The sequence below is a fragment of the Oncorhynchus mykiss genome, chromosome 27 (genome assembly GCF_057628025.1).
Source record: "Oncorhynchus mykiss isolate SJ-2025 chromosome 27, ASM5762802v1, whole genome shotgun sequence".
NCBI classification, from domain to species: domain Eukaryota; kingdom Metazoa; phylum Chordata; class Actinopteri; order Salmoniformes; family Salmonidae; genus Oncorhynchus; species Oncorhynchus mykiss.
Genome location: NC_143048.1, coordinates 34915821 through 34931820, shown reverse-complemented (window position 1 = coordinate 34931820; position 16000 = coordinate 34915821). Strand labels below are relative to the sequence as shown.

The 16000-nt window shown below is 48.5% G+C and overlaps 1 protein-coding gene across 3 annotated transcripts in view; it reads right to left on the bottom strand.

Moving 5' to 3' along the window:
• robo1 (roundabout, axon guidance receptor, homolog 1 (Drosophila)) overlaps positions 1–16000 on the bottom strand; it is a 397432-nt gene that overhangs the window by 67183 nt on the left and 314249 nt on the right. For all 3 annotated transcript variants that reach the window (XM_090223910.1, XM_036964908.2, XM_090223911.1), the window contains exons 17-18: positions 7121–7324; positions 592–618 (exon numbers count right to left, since the gene is read on the bottom strand). In XM_090223910.1, coding sequence (XP_090080036.1) covers positions 592–618; positions 7121–7324 — 231 coding nt within the window. The remainder of the gene's footprint in view (positions 1–591; positions 619–7120; positions 7325–16000) is intronic.

The window sequence follows — 16000 nt, the reverse complement described above, 5'->3', positions numbered from 1 at the left end:
TGCACTTAATATTACATTTGAAATGTCTTTATTATTTTGGAACTTTTGTGAGTGTAATGTTTACTGTTACTTTTTATTGTTTATTTAACTTTTGTTAATTATCTACTTCACTTGCTTTGACAATGCTAACATATGTTTCCCATGCCAATAAAGCCGTTAAATTGAATTGAACTGAGAGAGATGGGCCTCCACATCATCACACCGTGTCCACAGCTCTGTCTGATTGGTCCATGTCACTGACCATGTGTCATCATTCTAAATCCTATCAGAGGCAGAGAGGCGGGCAGCAGCAGCCCTTTGATCAAGTCCCAGCCAGTTTTAACAGCTTCTGAGCAGCACGGATGGCACCGCACGGCTCGCTACACCACTTTGTAGAACCATAAACCTCACTGCTCCCTTTCTGGTGGCTGTGGACTTTTTACCAAAGAGTGTATCTTCTGACTGACTAGAATGACTCCTGGGCCTGTTCAGGCCAGCTGTGTGTAACTCAGTGAGTGCAGTCTTGCATTGAAAGGTGGATAAATTGACAGTTATGAGACTTTATAGAGAACGTGCAATGGAATTGAGTCAAACATTATCAGAAGTTCTTACCTGTAGGAGTGAAGGTAAAAGATGGCACTGCTGGTCCAAGCAGAGGCCCACGAAAGGGGAACGAGAGAGAAAAACACCATTAATATAACATAACATAGCAACACATATCTTTCTCTTGAATCCAACGAGCAACACACACCAGGGTTCTCTTTACTCCACGCTGTTAAAATTAAGTGCTTTGTGACACCAAGACTAGTGGCAACTATGCTGCCACCAAATTCAAGGAGACGAAACTTTAACTTTACTAGAGTGCTGAAACACATCATCCTGAGGATGTTTGAAACATGACACTGTGTTATAACACCACTTAATCATTTATTTATGCACCTGATCCTTTGCCAGTTTAACCCATTTTGAGAGACATTGTTGAGCACAGTGCTCAATTCACCAGTGCTCAATTCACCAGTGCTCAATTCACCAGTGCTCAATTCACCAGCATTAACTGGTGGTGTTACAGCCAACATTGCAGGATACTGTGTTTCCCTCTACTATTAAGAGTTGTGGGAATGGGCTGTAAAATAATCACACAATCTAAAAAAAAAAATGGAATTACCCACAATCCTCTAAAAACAGAGCTACTGTGGCAAGATAGGAGATTGCAAGGAGATAAAAACCAGACTTCAAATGAGTTCAATCACTTGATTGTCTCTATAGTTGGTTATCCTCTTATAAAATATACCTACATTTTAAGAAACAGATTCAGTTCTATTGATCCTTAATTTTTGGAGATAAAATCATTGAATCAATGAATCATTGAATACATTTGTATTAAGTACATCTTGGTGGTTTTTTGAGACTATTTCAATTCACCCCAGAATTTTTTTTTTACAGTGTGTCTGTGTGGTTTAGTGTGTAAAATTCAAATGAAATGTGCCATCTTACTGCCCCAGAAGTCCAACTTTCACTCCTCTGTTTCCTCCTGTTTCTAATCTGTCTAAACAATTCACAAAATATATTCTCCCTTATCATCAACCAATATTTAGGCTATAAACCATTGCATTTCTCCCATCGCCCCAGCCCTCAGCCCACCACACAGAAGGTGCCTTCAGAAACTATTCACACCATTTGACTTCTTCCAATTGTTGTTTTCTTACAGACTGAAATTGAGAATTGTTTTTAGACATTTTAACAAATTAATTTAAAATTAAAAGCTGAAAGTCAATAACAGTCAATAAGTACTCAACCCCTTTGTTATGACAGACCTACATTTCAGAAGTAAAACATGTTGAATGACCTTATCTATCTACTCCACACATAAAATGATCTTTCAGGTCCCTCAGTCCAACAGCGAATTTCAAACACGGATTCAACCACAAAGACCAGGGAGGTTTTCAATGTCTCACAAAGAACGTCACCTATTGGCCAATGGGTAAAAATATAAAAGCAGACATTGAATCTCCCTTTGAGCATGGTGAAGTTAGTAATTACACTTTGGATGGTGTATCAATACACCAGTCACTACAAAGATAAAGGTGTCTTTCCTAACTCCTTTACCGGAGAGGAAGGAATCCGCTCAGGGATTTCCCCATGAGGCCAGTGGTGACTTTAAAAGTTTATTGACTGTGATAGAGAACTGAGGATGGATCAACAACATTCTAGTTACTCCACAATACTAACCTAATTGACAGAGTGAAAAGAAGGAAGCCTGTACAGAATAAAAATATTCAAAACATGCATCCTGTTTGCAACAAGGCACTAAAGTAAACCAACAAAAAATGTGGCAAAGAAATTAACTTGTTGTCCTCAATACAAAGTGTTATGTTTCCGGCAAATCCAAAACAACAATTTGATGAGTACGACTCTCCACATTATTTTCAAACATAGGGTATGTTAAGGACTGGGGAGTTTTTCAGGATAAAACCATTTAACTGAATGGAGCTAAGCGCAGGCAAAATGCTAGAAGAAAACCTGTTTGTCTGCTTTCCACCAGACACTGGGAGATGAATTCACCTTTCGGCAGGACAATAACCTAAAACACAAGGCCAAATCTACACTGGAGTTCTTACCAAAAAGACAGTAAATGTTCCTGAGTGGTCGAGTTACTATTAAGACTTAAATCTACTTGAATATCTATGGCAAGACCTGGAAATGGTTGTCAAGCTAAGATCAACAACCAATTTGACAGAGCTTGAAATATTTTGAAAGTAATACATGGGCCAATATTGCACAATCCAGGTGTGGAAAGATCATATAAACTTTCCCAGAAATACAGATTTAATCACAGCCAAAGTATTGACAACGGGCTATGAATATTTATGTAAATGAGACATTTCTGTATTTCATTTTCAATTCATTAGTAAAAATGTTAAATAATGTGTTTTCACTTTATCATTAAAGGGTATTTTGTGTAGATGGGTGAGAAATGTTTTATCCATTTTGAATTCAGGCTGTTGTCAAGGGGTATGAATACTTTCTGAAGGTGCTGTAGCTATCACTGAGATACAGCTGTCCTCACCTCTTCATCTCCTTTTATTTATGTTAACACAACCTTTAATGCCACAATTATTCCCTCTTGTTTGGATTCCTGCTCTGCTCTCCTTGAAGCTCAGAGCAGCTGAATAGATTGGTCTATTTGCAAGGTTTAATCTGTCTGCGGTTCGGCTTTGAAGAGGAGAGAGATTGACTCTTGACATGTGAGGTGCTCGGTGAGAAATATTAACGTGATTGAAAAACTCAATCAAATTACCACAATGAGATGAGACTGTCAGAGACAGCTTATTCACTGGCTGGACGAGACATCATATCACACAGACTCACGCACACGCACACACACACACACACACGCATGCACAAACAAACAAACACAGGCGCACGCACACAGACACACACAGACCGCACGGACACACAGACCGCACGAGACCACAAGGACACACAGACACACAAACGCACAGACACATACGGACACACGGACACTCTGTCTCCTCCTACAGCTCCAGTTCAACCCACTTCACACTGAGTCCAGCTTGTTGCTTCATGTGGTTGCAATTATACTCTTCTTCTCTCAAAACATTCTTGGTTACCACTTCCAACAAAGACCATGGCCTCGTGTGGTTTTAAATAGCAGAAATAGGGGGTTGAGAAAGAGATAAAGAGAGAGAAAGAGAGAGAGAAATATATATATAGAGAGAGAGAAATAGAGAGAGAGAGAGAGAGAGAGAGAGAGAGAGAGAGAGAGAGACAGAGAGAGAGAGAGAGAAAGAGAAAGAGAGGGAGAGAGAGAGAGAGAGAGACAGTGAGAGACAGAGAGAGATAGACAGTGAGAGAGAGAGAGACAGTGAGAGACAGAGAGAGAGAGAGAGAGAGAGAGAAAAAAAAAGAGAGAGAGAGATATTTGCCTACTGTGCTCAGAGAGTTAGAGTTAATGTGAGGAAACACTGACGCACTGCTCAGCTCCTCTGGAAGAAAAGGAAGGCGTCCTTGATGGTCTCTGGAGCCAACCTCAGCTTCTCCACTAGCCTCTCTCTCTCCAGCCTCCCAGCAGATAACTGTACTCACAAAGTCTTCAGAGGTCCTACTGATTGGCCACAAGTTCCGCCCTTTGATTTCAGCACTCCCCAAAAAATATATCTTTATATTCTAATGTTACCCAAGACCTTCATAAACACAACAAAATTATAATTTTTGCGAAAATATATACTAAATATATGTACTAAGCTGTTGGAATGTTGCAGTCAGAATGACTTCTGATTGGCTCAAATTGGGGTCCCTTGAGGATTTTCTCTAGTGTTAAAAGCCTTGTATGTGGGCATAGCATGTGGGCATGGCTTCATTTTGAACATACCACACAACCCTTTTCCATGAAGACCAACCCTGTGATTTTAACATATGTCTAACCATAGCAACACAGATTAGAGTTTAAAGCACACTAGCACACGATGCAGTCAACCTCCAAGATGTACACTGTCAATTCTATAGTCTATAGAGATATCAAAGTCCGTTATGTTCACTATAAACCAACATTAATGTTCAACCATGATAGAGCTCTAAGGTATCATGGTTGGAAACTAAGGCTTTTCCAAAGCAATGATAGGTGTTTTAGGTTCATCCAGGTTTCTCTCTCTTTTCCATGACTCACAATAGGCAATATGCCAGAGGTGGATTCAGACCTAAGCCAGTATATTGTTTGTGTCTCCAGGTTGAATGGTGTACCTCTCCTGACCCTGGCACTCAGCAGCGTACCTGAGCCCAGCAGAAGGAGGTAGGGGTATGGGGAGGGTATGGGGAGGGCATGGGGAGGGCATGGGTAGGGCATGGGGAGGGCATGGGGAGGGCATGGGGAGGGCATGGGGAGGGTATGGGGAGGGTATGGGGAGGGCATGGGGAGGGTATGGGGAGGGTATGGGGAGGGCATGGGGAGGGCATGGGGAGGGTATGGGGAGGGCATGGGGAGGGCATGGGGAGGGTATGGGAGGGTATGGGGAGGGCATGGGGAGGGCATGGGGAGGGTATGGGGAGGGCATGGGGAGGGTATGGGGAGGGTATGGGGAGGGCATGGGGAGGGCATGGGGAGGGTATGAGGAGGGCATGGGGAGGGCATGGGGAGGGTATGGGGAGGGTATGGGGAGGGCATGGGGAGGGCATGGGGAGGGCATGGGGAGGGCAGGCAGGCAGCAGCTGCAACGCTTACAGCCACATATTAAACCAGGCAGCACAGGAAAGAGCTACACAGAAAGCCTAATAGCACTCCTTCATACTCCGTAAACTATTGTGGGCGGAGGTTGGGCATGTACTGAACCCTGTCACATCGGATCCAGTCAGGTAAACTCCCTGCAGGTTAGGTAGGCCGTGTCCACTACTAGAGAGCACATAGAATCTGATACTGACAGAGAGTGAAAAACACAATGGTATGGTAAGGAATCTTATGCAACAGTATGACAATGTTTCAAACTCTCATTTGCATCATAGGCTTTCACTCAAAACTATTCCAAAAGTATACTTCAAGCTAGAGAAATGTTAGTTTCTCCTTGATTCATGCTCATCATAGCAAGTTGTTCTGTCTTTCCAGACACATTCAGGTGGGAACTGCTAACAGAAACTGGTGGGACCGGAAGACGCACTTCAAAAGAAGAACTACACACACAAAAACAACCTGGCAGGATCAGAGAGAGGGAAATATGAAACAGAATAGAACGACATCACTGCAGGAGACAGGTCCAATTTTCAGCTGCAGATGTTCAAGGGCTTTTAACTTTCTCAAAGTACTAGGGACCATTTTCAGACGGTAGACCTCACCTCAAGTCAAATGATACAGCACGATGCAAGACTTTCATGTAAGAGGAGGCATTGTTGAGGGGATGGAGGGATTGTTGAGGGGATGGAGGGATTGTTGGGGGGATGGAGGGATTGTTGAGGGGATGGAGGCATTGTTGAGGGGATGGAGGCATTGTTGAGGGGATGGAGGGATTGTTGAGGGGATGGAGGGATTGTTGGGGGGATGGAGGGATTGTTGAGGGGATGGAGGCATTGTTGAGGGGATGGAGGCATTGTTGAGGGGATGGGTGGTTTGTTGAGGGGATGGGTGGATTGTTGAGGGGATGGAGGGATTGTTGAGGGGATGGAGGGATTGTTGAGGGGATGGAGGGATTGTTGGGGGGATGGAGGGATTGTTGAGGGGATGGATGGATTGTTGAGGGGATGGAGGGATTGTTGAGGGGATGGAGGGATTGTTGAGGGGATGGAGGGATTGTTGAGGGGATGGAGGGATTGTTGAGGGGATGGAGGGATTGTTGAGGGGATGGAGGGATTGTTGAGGGGATGGGTGGATTGTTGAGGGGATGGAGGCATTGCTGAGGGGATGTAGGGATTGTTGAGGGGATGGAGGCATTATTGAGGGGATGGAGGGGTTGTTGAGGGGATGGAGGGATTGTTGAGGGGATGGGTGGATTGTTGAGGGGATGGAGGCATTATTGAGGGGATGGAGGGATTGTTGAGGGGACGGGTGGATTGTTGAGGGGATGGGTGGATTTTTGAGGGGATGGAGGGGTTGTTGAGGGGATGGAGGGATTGTTGAGGGGATGGAGGGATTGTTTAGGGGATGGAGGGATTGTTGAGGGGATGGAGGGATTGTTGAGGGGATGGAGGGATTGTTGGGGGGATGGAGGGATTGTTGAGGGGATGGATGGATTGTTGAGGGGATGGAGGGATTGTTGAGGGGATGGAGGGATTGTTGAGGGGATGGAGGGATTGTTGAGGGGATGGATTGTTGGGGGGATGGAGGGATTGTTGAGTGGATGGACGGATTGCTAGGGGGATGGAGGGATTGCTGGGGGGGATGTGATACAGTAACTGGAGTTTTTATGGATAAATTAATTGAAAACTAAGAGCGGCTTAATTGAGAGCTGATATGAGAGTAGGCGTAGGAATCACACAATGACCCTTAACCACTGATACAATCTCAGCTATTTTTCATCCTATTAACTGTTACATTAAGGGTTGAGAATAGAGTTACCTGATCCTAGATCAGTGCTTGAGGACACTTTGAGCTAGTGATTCCAGTGTGCTGCCATTAGGTGAGGCATGTTGTACTGACCCTTGCGGATGCCTGCGTAGTTAGTGCTGAGGCCACTCCTCTTCTTACGCTGTCGGTAGAGCCAGATACTGAACACCATGAGGATGATCCAACATGCCGCTCCTATCCCTGCTATGAAGGCCGGCTGCTTCACCACCTCACTGATCTGTTGGGACAGGGTGTTCTCTGGCTCCAACACACCCTCCGTCACATGTCCTGATGAATCTAGAGGGGGGAGAGAGGATAGGAGGAGAGAGGATAGGGGGAGAGATGATAGGGGGAGAGATGATAGAGGGAGAGAGGATAGGATTGGAGATGGGCGGAGGATGAGGAGGTGAGAGGAGAGGGGGCAGGAACAGGAAAGAGTAAGAGCAAAGAGAGGGGATAGAATGATGAGGAGAGGGGTACAGTGTGAGGAGATGAGAGGAGAGGAGAGGGGTACAGGGTGAGGAGATGAGAGGAGAGGGGTACAGGGTGAGGAGATGAGAGGGGAGTGGAGGGGTACAGGTTGAAGAGATGAGAGGAGAGGGGAGGGATACAGGTTGAGGAGATAAGATGAGAGGAGAGGAGAGGAGAGGGGTACAGTGTGAGGAGATGAGAGGAGAGGGGTACAGTGTGAGGAGATGAGAGGAGATGGGTGCAGTGTGAGGAGATGAGAGGAGAGGGATACAGTGTGAGGAGATGAGAGGAGAGGGGTACAGTGTGAGGAGATGAGAGGAGAAGGGTACAGGTTGAGGAGATGAGAGGAGAGAGGTACAGTGTGAGGAGACGGGAGGAGAGGGGTACAGTGTGAGGAGATGAGAGGAGAGGGGTGCAGTGTGTGGAGATGAGAGGAGAGGGGTACAGGGTGAGGAGATGAGAGGAGAGGGGTGCAGGGTGAGGAGATGAGAGGAGAGGGGTGCAGTGTGAGGAGAGGGGAGGAGAGGGGTACAGGGTGAGGAGATGAGAGGAGAGGGGTACAGGGTGAGGAGAGGAGAGGGGAGGGGAGGGGTACAGGTTGAAGAGATGAGAGGAGAGGGGAGGGATACAGGTTGAGGAGATAAGATGAGAGGAGATGAGAGGAGAGGGGTACAGTGTGAGGAGATGAGAGGAGAGGGGTACAGTGTGAGGAGATGAGAGGAGATGGTTGCAGTGTGAGGAGATGAGAGGAGAGGGGTGCAGTGTGAGGAGATGAGAGGAGAGGGGTACAGTGTGAGGAGATGAGAGGAGAGGGGTACAGTGTGAGGAGATGAGAGGAGAGGGGTGCAGGGTGAGGAGATGAGAGGAGAGGGGTGCAGTGTGAGGAGATGAGAGGAGAGGGGTACAGGGTGAGGAGATGAGAGGAGAGGGGTGCAGGGTGAGGAGATGAGAGGAGAGGGGTGCAGTGTGAGGAGAGGAGAGGAGAGGGGTACAGGGTGAGGAGATGAGAGGAGAGGGGTACAGGGTGAGGAGAGGAGAGGGGAGGGGAGGGGTACAGGTTGAAGAGATGAGAGGAGAGGGGTGCAGGGTGAGGAGATGAGAGGAGAGGGGTACAGTGTGAGGAGAGGAGAGGGGTACAGTGTGAGGAGATGAGAGGAGAGGGGTGCAGTGTGAGGAGATGAGAGGAGAGGGGTACAGGGTGAGGAGATGAGAGGAGAGGAGAGGGGTGCAGGGTGAGGAGATGAGAGAAGAGGGGTGCAGTGTGAGGAGATGAGAGGAGAGGGGTGCAGTGTGAGGAGATGAGAGGAGAGGGGTGCAGTGTGAGGAGATGAGAGGAGAGGGGTGCAGGGTGAGGAGATGAGAGGAGAGGTGAGAGGTGAGATGAGAGGAGAGGTGAGGGTTGAGAAGGTTGAGGTAGTGATGGAAGAGTGATGGAATGGGGAGATAAAGGCAGAGGGGAAAGTAAGAGATGGTGAAGACATGAAGAAGGGATTAGGAAGGATGAAAGGAGACGGTCAGGAATGTCAGCAGGCCAGAGCAGGTCGAGTGTCAGAGGAGGCAGAAAGTACACAGGAATGAGCAAGGGAGGCGAAAGGAGGGAGGAAATGAGAAGTAGTAAAAAAAGGGAGAAAGAGAGAGAAGAAAGGAAATGTTATTTGTTAATTTCAATTTTTTACTTATCTATTTTTTTCTTGACACTTTTTTCCTTAACTTCTTAAAGCATTGTTGGTTAAGGGCTTGTAGAAAGTAAGCATTTATTTCACTGTAAGGTCTGTTGTATTCGGTGCATGTGACAAATACAATTTTATTATATTTATTTTAAACACAAAAGTTCAAACCAAGTGGAAAAGCCTGAAACGGGGAATGATTTTGAAGTTGGGGGTAGAAAAAGCTAAATGATGTCAGGAAAGGGCATAAATATGAACGTTGTCTTTTCTTCTGACATACAAAGACTTCTTTCATCTCTGCAGGTGAGTGTAAGGCTGGGCCTGGGCTGTGGAGCTGCAGAGATGGAACGCTCTCTCTATTACAAAATAATTGATCCCAGAACTGATCCCAGTCAACAATGGCAGGTAATTAGACAAAAGGTCTCGACCCAGGAGATTTAAGCATAATATATTCGTATCAGAATTGAACCAGGAAGCACACTACCTGAATGTTCCACACACCCAGGAAGACTTAAAGAAGTACGACAACACACTGAGCAACATTCTATTAGTTATTATTACAGCGAATGAGATCACAGCAGTACTAATAAAAACATAGTACTAGTCATTAGCACACTATAGCCCTTTAATGTGCAGCTTGGGTTTGTCTTTCTGTTAGCTTTTACAACTGTTCTGCTAGTCAAAATGAACCGTCAGAACTAGTGATCACACTACAAAGGCCTGTTTTCTTCATCTGTCTATTCTCCCTGTGCCTCACATGAAAGAGTGTTGTCCACCTAAGAAATGTCTTCACGTCAGCTTGCTTATCAAACTTTCTTCATCTCTTTTTTAAAAATGTTAAATCTCTCTTGTGTCATGTTGCAACCACTTGTATCTTTACAGACTCACTCAGCCAGAGGCAAACAGGTTTCCCCAAATTCCAGTGTTGCTACCTCTACCCATCTCTCTCTCTCTCTTTGTCGAGTTGGGGAGCCCTCTCTCTCTCTTTTCTCTCCTTGCCCACTACTATGTGGATTTCATGAGTGTTTCTGTGAGGATGGAAGCAGAGTACCGATGTGACTAAACAGTCCTCAGGGATTGTACAGGTATCTAGGCTGCTATGCCATGACGCAAACAAGCCTATAGTGTGACAAATGCATTAGGGTGAAGCGCTGGTCACGTTTTTCCACTCCAGTGTTGGAACATGGCAACAGGCGCCGCTGGAAGCCCTCAAGTGAGAGAAATTGTATCAGTCACAGCTTCCTGCTTCTCCATACCCATCCCAGCCCCCTTTAACACACACAGACACACAGCTTTCCCTCTACCAAGCACCCAGCTTCCTGCTTCACCATGCCCATCCCAGCCCACTTTAAAACACACAGACACACAGCTTTCCCTCTACCAAGCACCCAGCTTCCTGCTTCTCCATGCCCATCCCAGCCCCCTTTAACACACACAGACACACAGCTGTCCCTCTACCAAGCACCCAGCTTCCTGCTTCACCATACCCATCCCAGCCCACTTTAAAACACACAGACACACAGCTGTCCCTCTACCAAGCACCCAGCTTCCTGCTTCTCCATGCCCATCCCAGCCCCCTTTAACACACACAGACACACAGCTGTCCCTCTACCAAGCACCCAGCTTCCTGCTTCTCCATGCCCATCCCAGCCCCCTTTAACACACAGCTGTCCCTCTACCAAGCACCCAGCTTCCTGCTTCACCATGCCCATCCCAGTCCACTTTAACACACACAGACACACAGCTTCCTGCTTCTCCATGCCCATCACTGTCCCCTTTAACACACACAGACACACAGCTGTCCCTCTACCAAGCACCCAGCTTCCTGCTTCTCCATGCCCACCCCAGTCCACTTTAACACACACAGACACACAGCTGTCCCTCTACCAAGCACCCAGCTTCCTGCTTCTCCATGCCCATCCCAGCCCACTTTAACACACACAGACACACAGCTCCCTGCTTCTCCATGCCCATCACAGCCCCCTTTAACACACACAGACACACAGCTGTCCCTCTACCAAGCACCCAGCTTCCTGCTTCTCCATGCCCATCCCAGCCCACTTCAACACACACAGACACACAGCTGTCCCTCTACCAAGCACCCAGCTTCCTGCTTCTCCATGCCCATCCCAGCCCCCTTTAACACACACAGACACACAGCTGTCCCTCTACCAAGCACCCAGCTTCCTGCTTCTCCATGCCCATCCCAGCCCACTTTAACACACACAGACACACAGCTGTCCCTCTACCTAGCACCCAGCTTCCTGCTTCTCCATGCCCATCCCAGCCCACTTTAACACACAGCTGTCCCTCTACCAAGCACCCAGCTTCCTGCTTCTCCATGCCCATCCCAGTCCACTTTAACACACACAGACACACAGCTTCCTGCTTCTCCATGCCCATCACAGTCCCCTTTAACACACACAGACACACAGCTGTCCCTCTACCAAGCACCCAGCTTCCTGCTTCTCCATGCCCATCCCAGCCCCCTTTAACACACACAGACACACAGCTGTCCCTCTACCTAGCACCCAGCTTCCTGCTTCTCCATGCCCATCCCAGCCCACTTTAACACACACAGACACACAGCTGTCCCTCTACCAAGCACCCAGCTTCCTGCTTCTCCATGCCCATCCCAGCCCCCTTTAACACACACAGACACACAGCTGTCCCTCTACCTAGCACCCAGCTTCCTGCTTCTCCATGCCCATCCCAGCCCACTTTAACACACACAGACACACAGCTGTCCCTCTACCAAGCACCCAGCTTCCTGCTTCTCCATGCCCATCCCAGCCCCCTTTAACACACACAGACACACAGCTGTCCCTCTACCAAGCACCCAGCTTCCTGCTTCTCCATGCCCATCACTGTCCCCTTTAACACACACAGACACACAGCTGTCCCTCTACCAAGCACCCAGCTTCCTGCTTCTCCATGCCCACCCCAGTCCACTTTAACACACACAGACACACAGCTGTCCCTCTACCAAGCACCCAGCTTCCTGCTTCTCCATGCCCATCCCAGCCCACTTTAACACACACAGACACACAGCTGTCCCTCTACCAAGCACCCAGCACCGCTGTTCCATGTTGTTATCATTTATTCACTTTACCGTGAGCAGATTTGTCGTAGCTCAGATCTGTGGAGTATTCTAACAGAGGATCTTAAACAGCCTGGGCTATATGAGTGAAGACTGAATTATATTCCTCCCAGGTAGCTATAATTCATGACTGACTGATGTGCCAGGTATCAATAGTACTATACTGTACATAGTGCACTGTAGCTGATCTTGACACTCCACATGACAAATGGAGAGAAAAGGAATTTGTCTGGAAAATAACTTGCTACATTGGGTCTTACAGCCCCTCCAGTATCGTAATCTTGACAGGTAAGCTAATAAAGGGTTAATAAATACATCATCTCAAAACACACAGTTGTGCCAGAGTTCATGGTTTATTGCTCTTGTTAAGCACTAGAACATTGCCTCTTTGACTGGAGAAGAGAACAGAAAAGAGCAGGGAAGAACAGGGCAGAGCAGAACAGGGCAGAACAGAGCAGAACAGGGCAGAGCAGAACAGGGCAGAGCAGGGCAGGGCAGAGCAGAACAGGGCAGAACAGGGCAGAACAGAGCAGAGCAGAACAGGGCAGAACAGAGCAGAACAGGGCAGAGCAGAACAGGGCAGAACAGAGCAGAACAGGGCAGAGCAGAACAGGGCAGAGCAGGGCAGGGCAGAGCAGAACAGGGCAGAACAGAGCAGAACAGGGCAGAGCAGAACAGGGCAGAGCAGGGCAGGGCAGAGCAGAACAGGGCAGAACAGGGCAGAACAGAGCATAGCAGAACAGGGCAGGGCAGGGCAGGGCAGAGCAGAACAGGGCAGAACAGAGCAGAACAGGGCAGAGCAGAACAGGGCAGAGCAGGGCAGGGCAGAGCAGAACAGGGCAGAACAGAGCAGAGCAGAACAGGGCAGAGCAGAACAGGGCAAAGCAGGGCAGAGCAGAAAAGGGCAGAGCAGGGCTGAGCAGAACAGGGCAGAACAGAGAAGGGCAAGGCAGGGCAGGGCAGGGCAGAGCAGAACAGGGCAGAACAGAGCAGAACAGGGCAGAGCAGAACAGGGCAGAGCAGGGCAGGGCAGAGCAGGGCAGTGCAGAACGGGGCAGAGCAGGGCAGAGCAGAACAGGGCAGAGCAGAACAGAACAGGGCAGAGCAGGGCAGAGCAGAGCAGGGCAGGGCAGAACAGAGCAGGGCAGAGCAGGGCAGAACAGGGCAGAGCAGGGCAGAGCAGAGCAGAGCAGAACAGGGCAGAGCAGAGCAGGGCAGAGAAGAGCAGGGCAGAGCAGAGTAGAGCAGAGCAGGGCAGAACAGGGCAGAGCAGGGCGGAACAGAACAGGACAGAACACAGCAGGGCAGAACAGGGCAGGGCAGAACAGGGTAGAACAGAGCAGGGCAGAGCAGAGCAGGCTAGAACAGGACATAACACAGCAGGGCAGAACAGGGCAGAACAGAACAGAGCAGAGCAGGGCAGAGCAGGGTAGAACAGCGCAGAACGGAGCAGAGCAGGGCAGAACAGAGCAGGGCAGGGCAGGGCATGAAAGGGCAGAACAGAGCAGGGCAGGGCAGGGCAGAAGAGAGCAAGGCAGAGAAGGGCAGGGTAGAACAGAACAGGGCAGAGCATGGCAGAACAGAGCAGAGTAGGGCAGAGCAGAGCAGAGCAGGGCAGAACAGAGCAGAACATGGCAGAACAGAACAGAGCAGAGCAGGGCAGAGCAAGGCACAGCAGAACAGAGCAGGGCAGAACAGAGCAGAACATAGCAGAACAGAACAGAACAGAGCAGAGCAGGGCAGAGCAGGGCAGAGCAGGGCAGAGCAAGGCACAGCAGAACAGAGCAGGGTAGAACAGAGCAGAAAATGGCAGAACAGAGCAGAGCAGGGTAGAACAGAGCAGAACAGAGCAGAGCAGGGTAGAATAGAGCAGAACAGAGCAGAGCAGGGTAGAACAGAGCAGAACAGAGAAGAGTAGGGCAGAACAGAGCAGAGCAGAGCAGGGCAGAACAGAGCAGAACATGGCAGAACAGAACAGAGCAGAGCAGGGCAGAGCAAGGCACAGCAGAACAGAGCAGGGCAGAACAGAGCAGAACATAGCAGAACAGAACAGAACAGAGCAGAGCAGGGCAGAGCAGGGCAGAGCAAGGCACAGCAGAACAGAGCAGGGTAGAACAGAGCAGAAAATGGCAGAACAGAGCAGAGCAGGGTAGAACAGAGCAGAACAGAGCAGAGCAGGGTAGAACAGAGCAGAACAGAGCAGAGCAGGGTAGAACAGAGCAGAACAGAGCAGAGCAGGGTAGCACAGAGCAGAACAGGGCAGAGCAGGGTAGAACAGAGCAGAACGGAGCAGAGCAGGGTAGAACAGAGCAGAGCGGAGCAGAACAGAGCAGAACATGGCAGAACAGAACAGAGCAGGGCAGAGCAAGGCACAGCAGATCAGAGCAGAACATGGCAGAACAGAGCAGGGCAGAACAGAGCAGAACAGAGCAGGGGAGAGCAGAACAGAGCAGGGCAGAACAGAACAGGGCAGAGCAGGGTAGAACAGAACAGAGCAGGGCAAAACAGAGCAGAGCAGGGCAGAGCAGAACAGAGCAGGGTAGAGCGGAGCAGAATAGAGCAGAACAGAGGAGGGCAGAGCAGGGCAGAGCAGAACAGAACAGGGAAGAGCAGGGCAGAACAGAACAGGGAAGAGCAGGGCAGAGCAGGGCAGAACAGAGCAGAACAAAGCAGGGCAGAGCAGAACAGAGCAAAACAGAGCAGGGCAGAGCAGAGCAGAACAGAACAGGGAAGAGCAGGGCAGAACAGAACAGGGAAGAGCAGGGCAGAACAGAACAGAACAGAGCAGAACAGAGCAGAGCAGGGTGTGGCAGCCAAGTGTCATGACGTTGGCCTCTTTGGGTATAGCAAGCCCCACCCCCCTCTCCCTGCCTCCCCCTTGCTTCCTTCATCTAGGATGCTGTGGTCAGAGAGACGTCGTAAATTCCTGAGGATCTCCTCATGGACACACAGTATAGAGAGAGTACATTTTCATAGAGAACAAAGGAATTCCTTCCACCTCACAGAACTTGAGGTATGAACAAATTTCATGTTCCGGAGAAAGTATAAAAGATCGGTGAAGAATCCAGCTACGAACTGGTCCGTTTGTTACAACTTGGGGAAGCTTATGGGAGACGGTGTGGCCACATTACCATAACACTGTTTATATAATAGCCTCAGATAATGTTGTATAAGATGAATGAGTGAGTATGATACTGTTTACACAATTTTACAATGTGATTTTGGACTGTTTAATGAAGGAAAACTCAAAAAGGGGATTGGAGTTAACTAAATCAGAGGACCACCCCTGAGCCCAGTTAGGGTCAGACATTCTGGACCGCCCCTGAGCCCAGTTAGGGTCAGACATCCAGGGACAGCCCCTTTTCTCCAATTCCGAATAAAACCCAACTTTGAGAAATTATCACCAGACCAGGTTGTGGACCATTGCTGAATCTTTTAACCATACCACGTGGTTAAACTCTTAGACTATCGATACCTACAGAATAAGAACAAGTCTTTGATATTAATTACTAGTCTGCAGCTAGGAATTCGGTATCATTGAACGCGAAGAACCACAACCGCCAAAATATCCATTCTATAACGAAACAAATGAATGTTACTCTGAACTATCCATTCTAACCATGGCAGAGTGAGAGAGACGGACAATTCTACAAAATAATCAAACTTTTCACCAGCGATCAAGATTACACACTGAGCGTAAATATATATATTGATTGCAATTGTTCCCGAATGAGT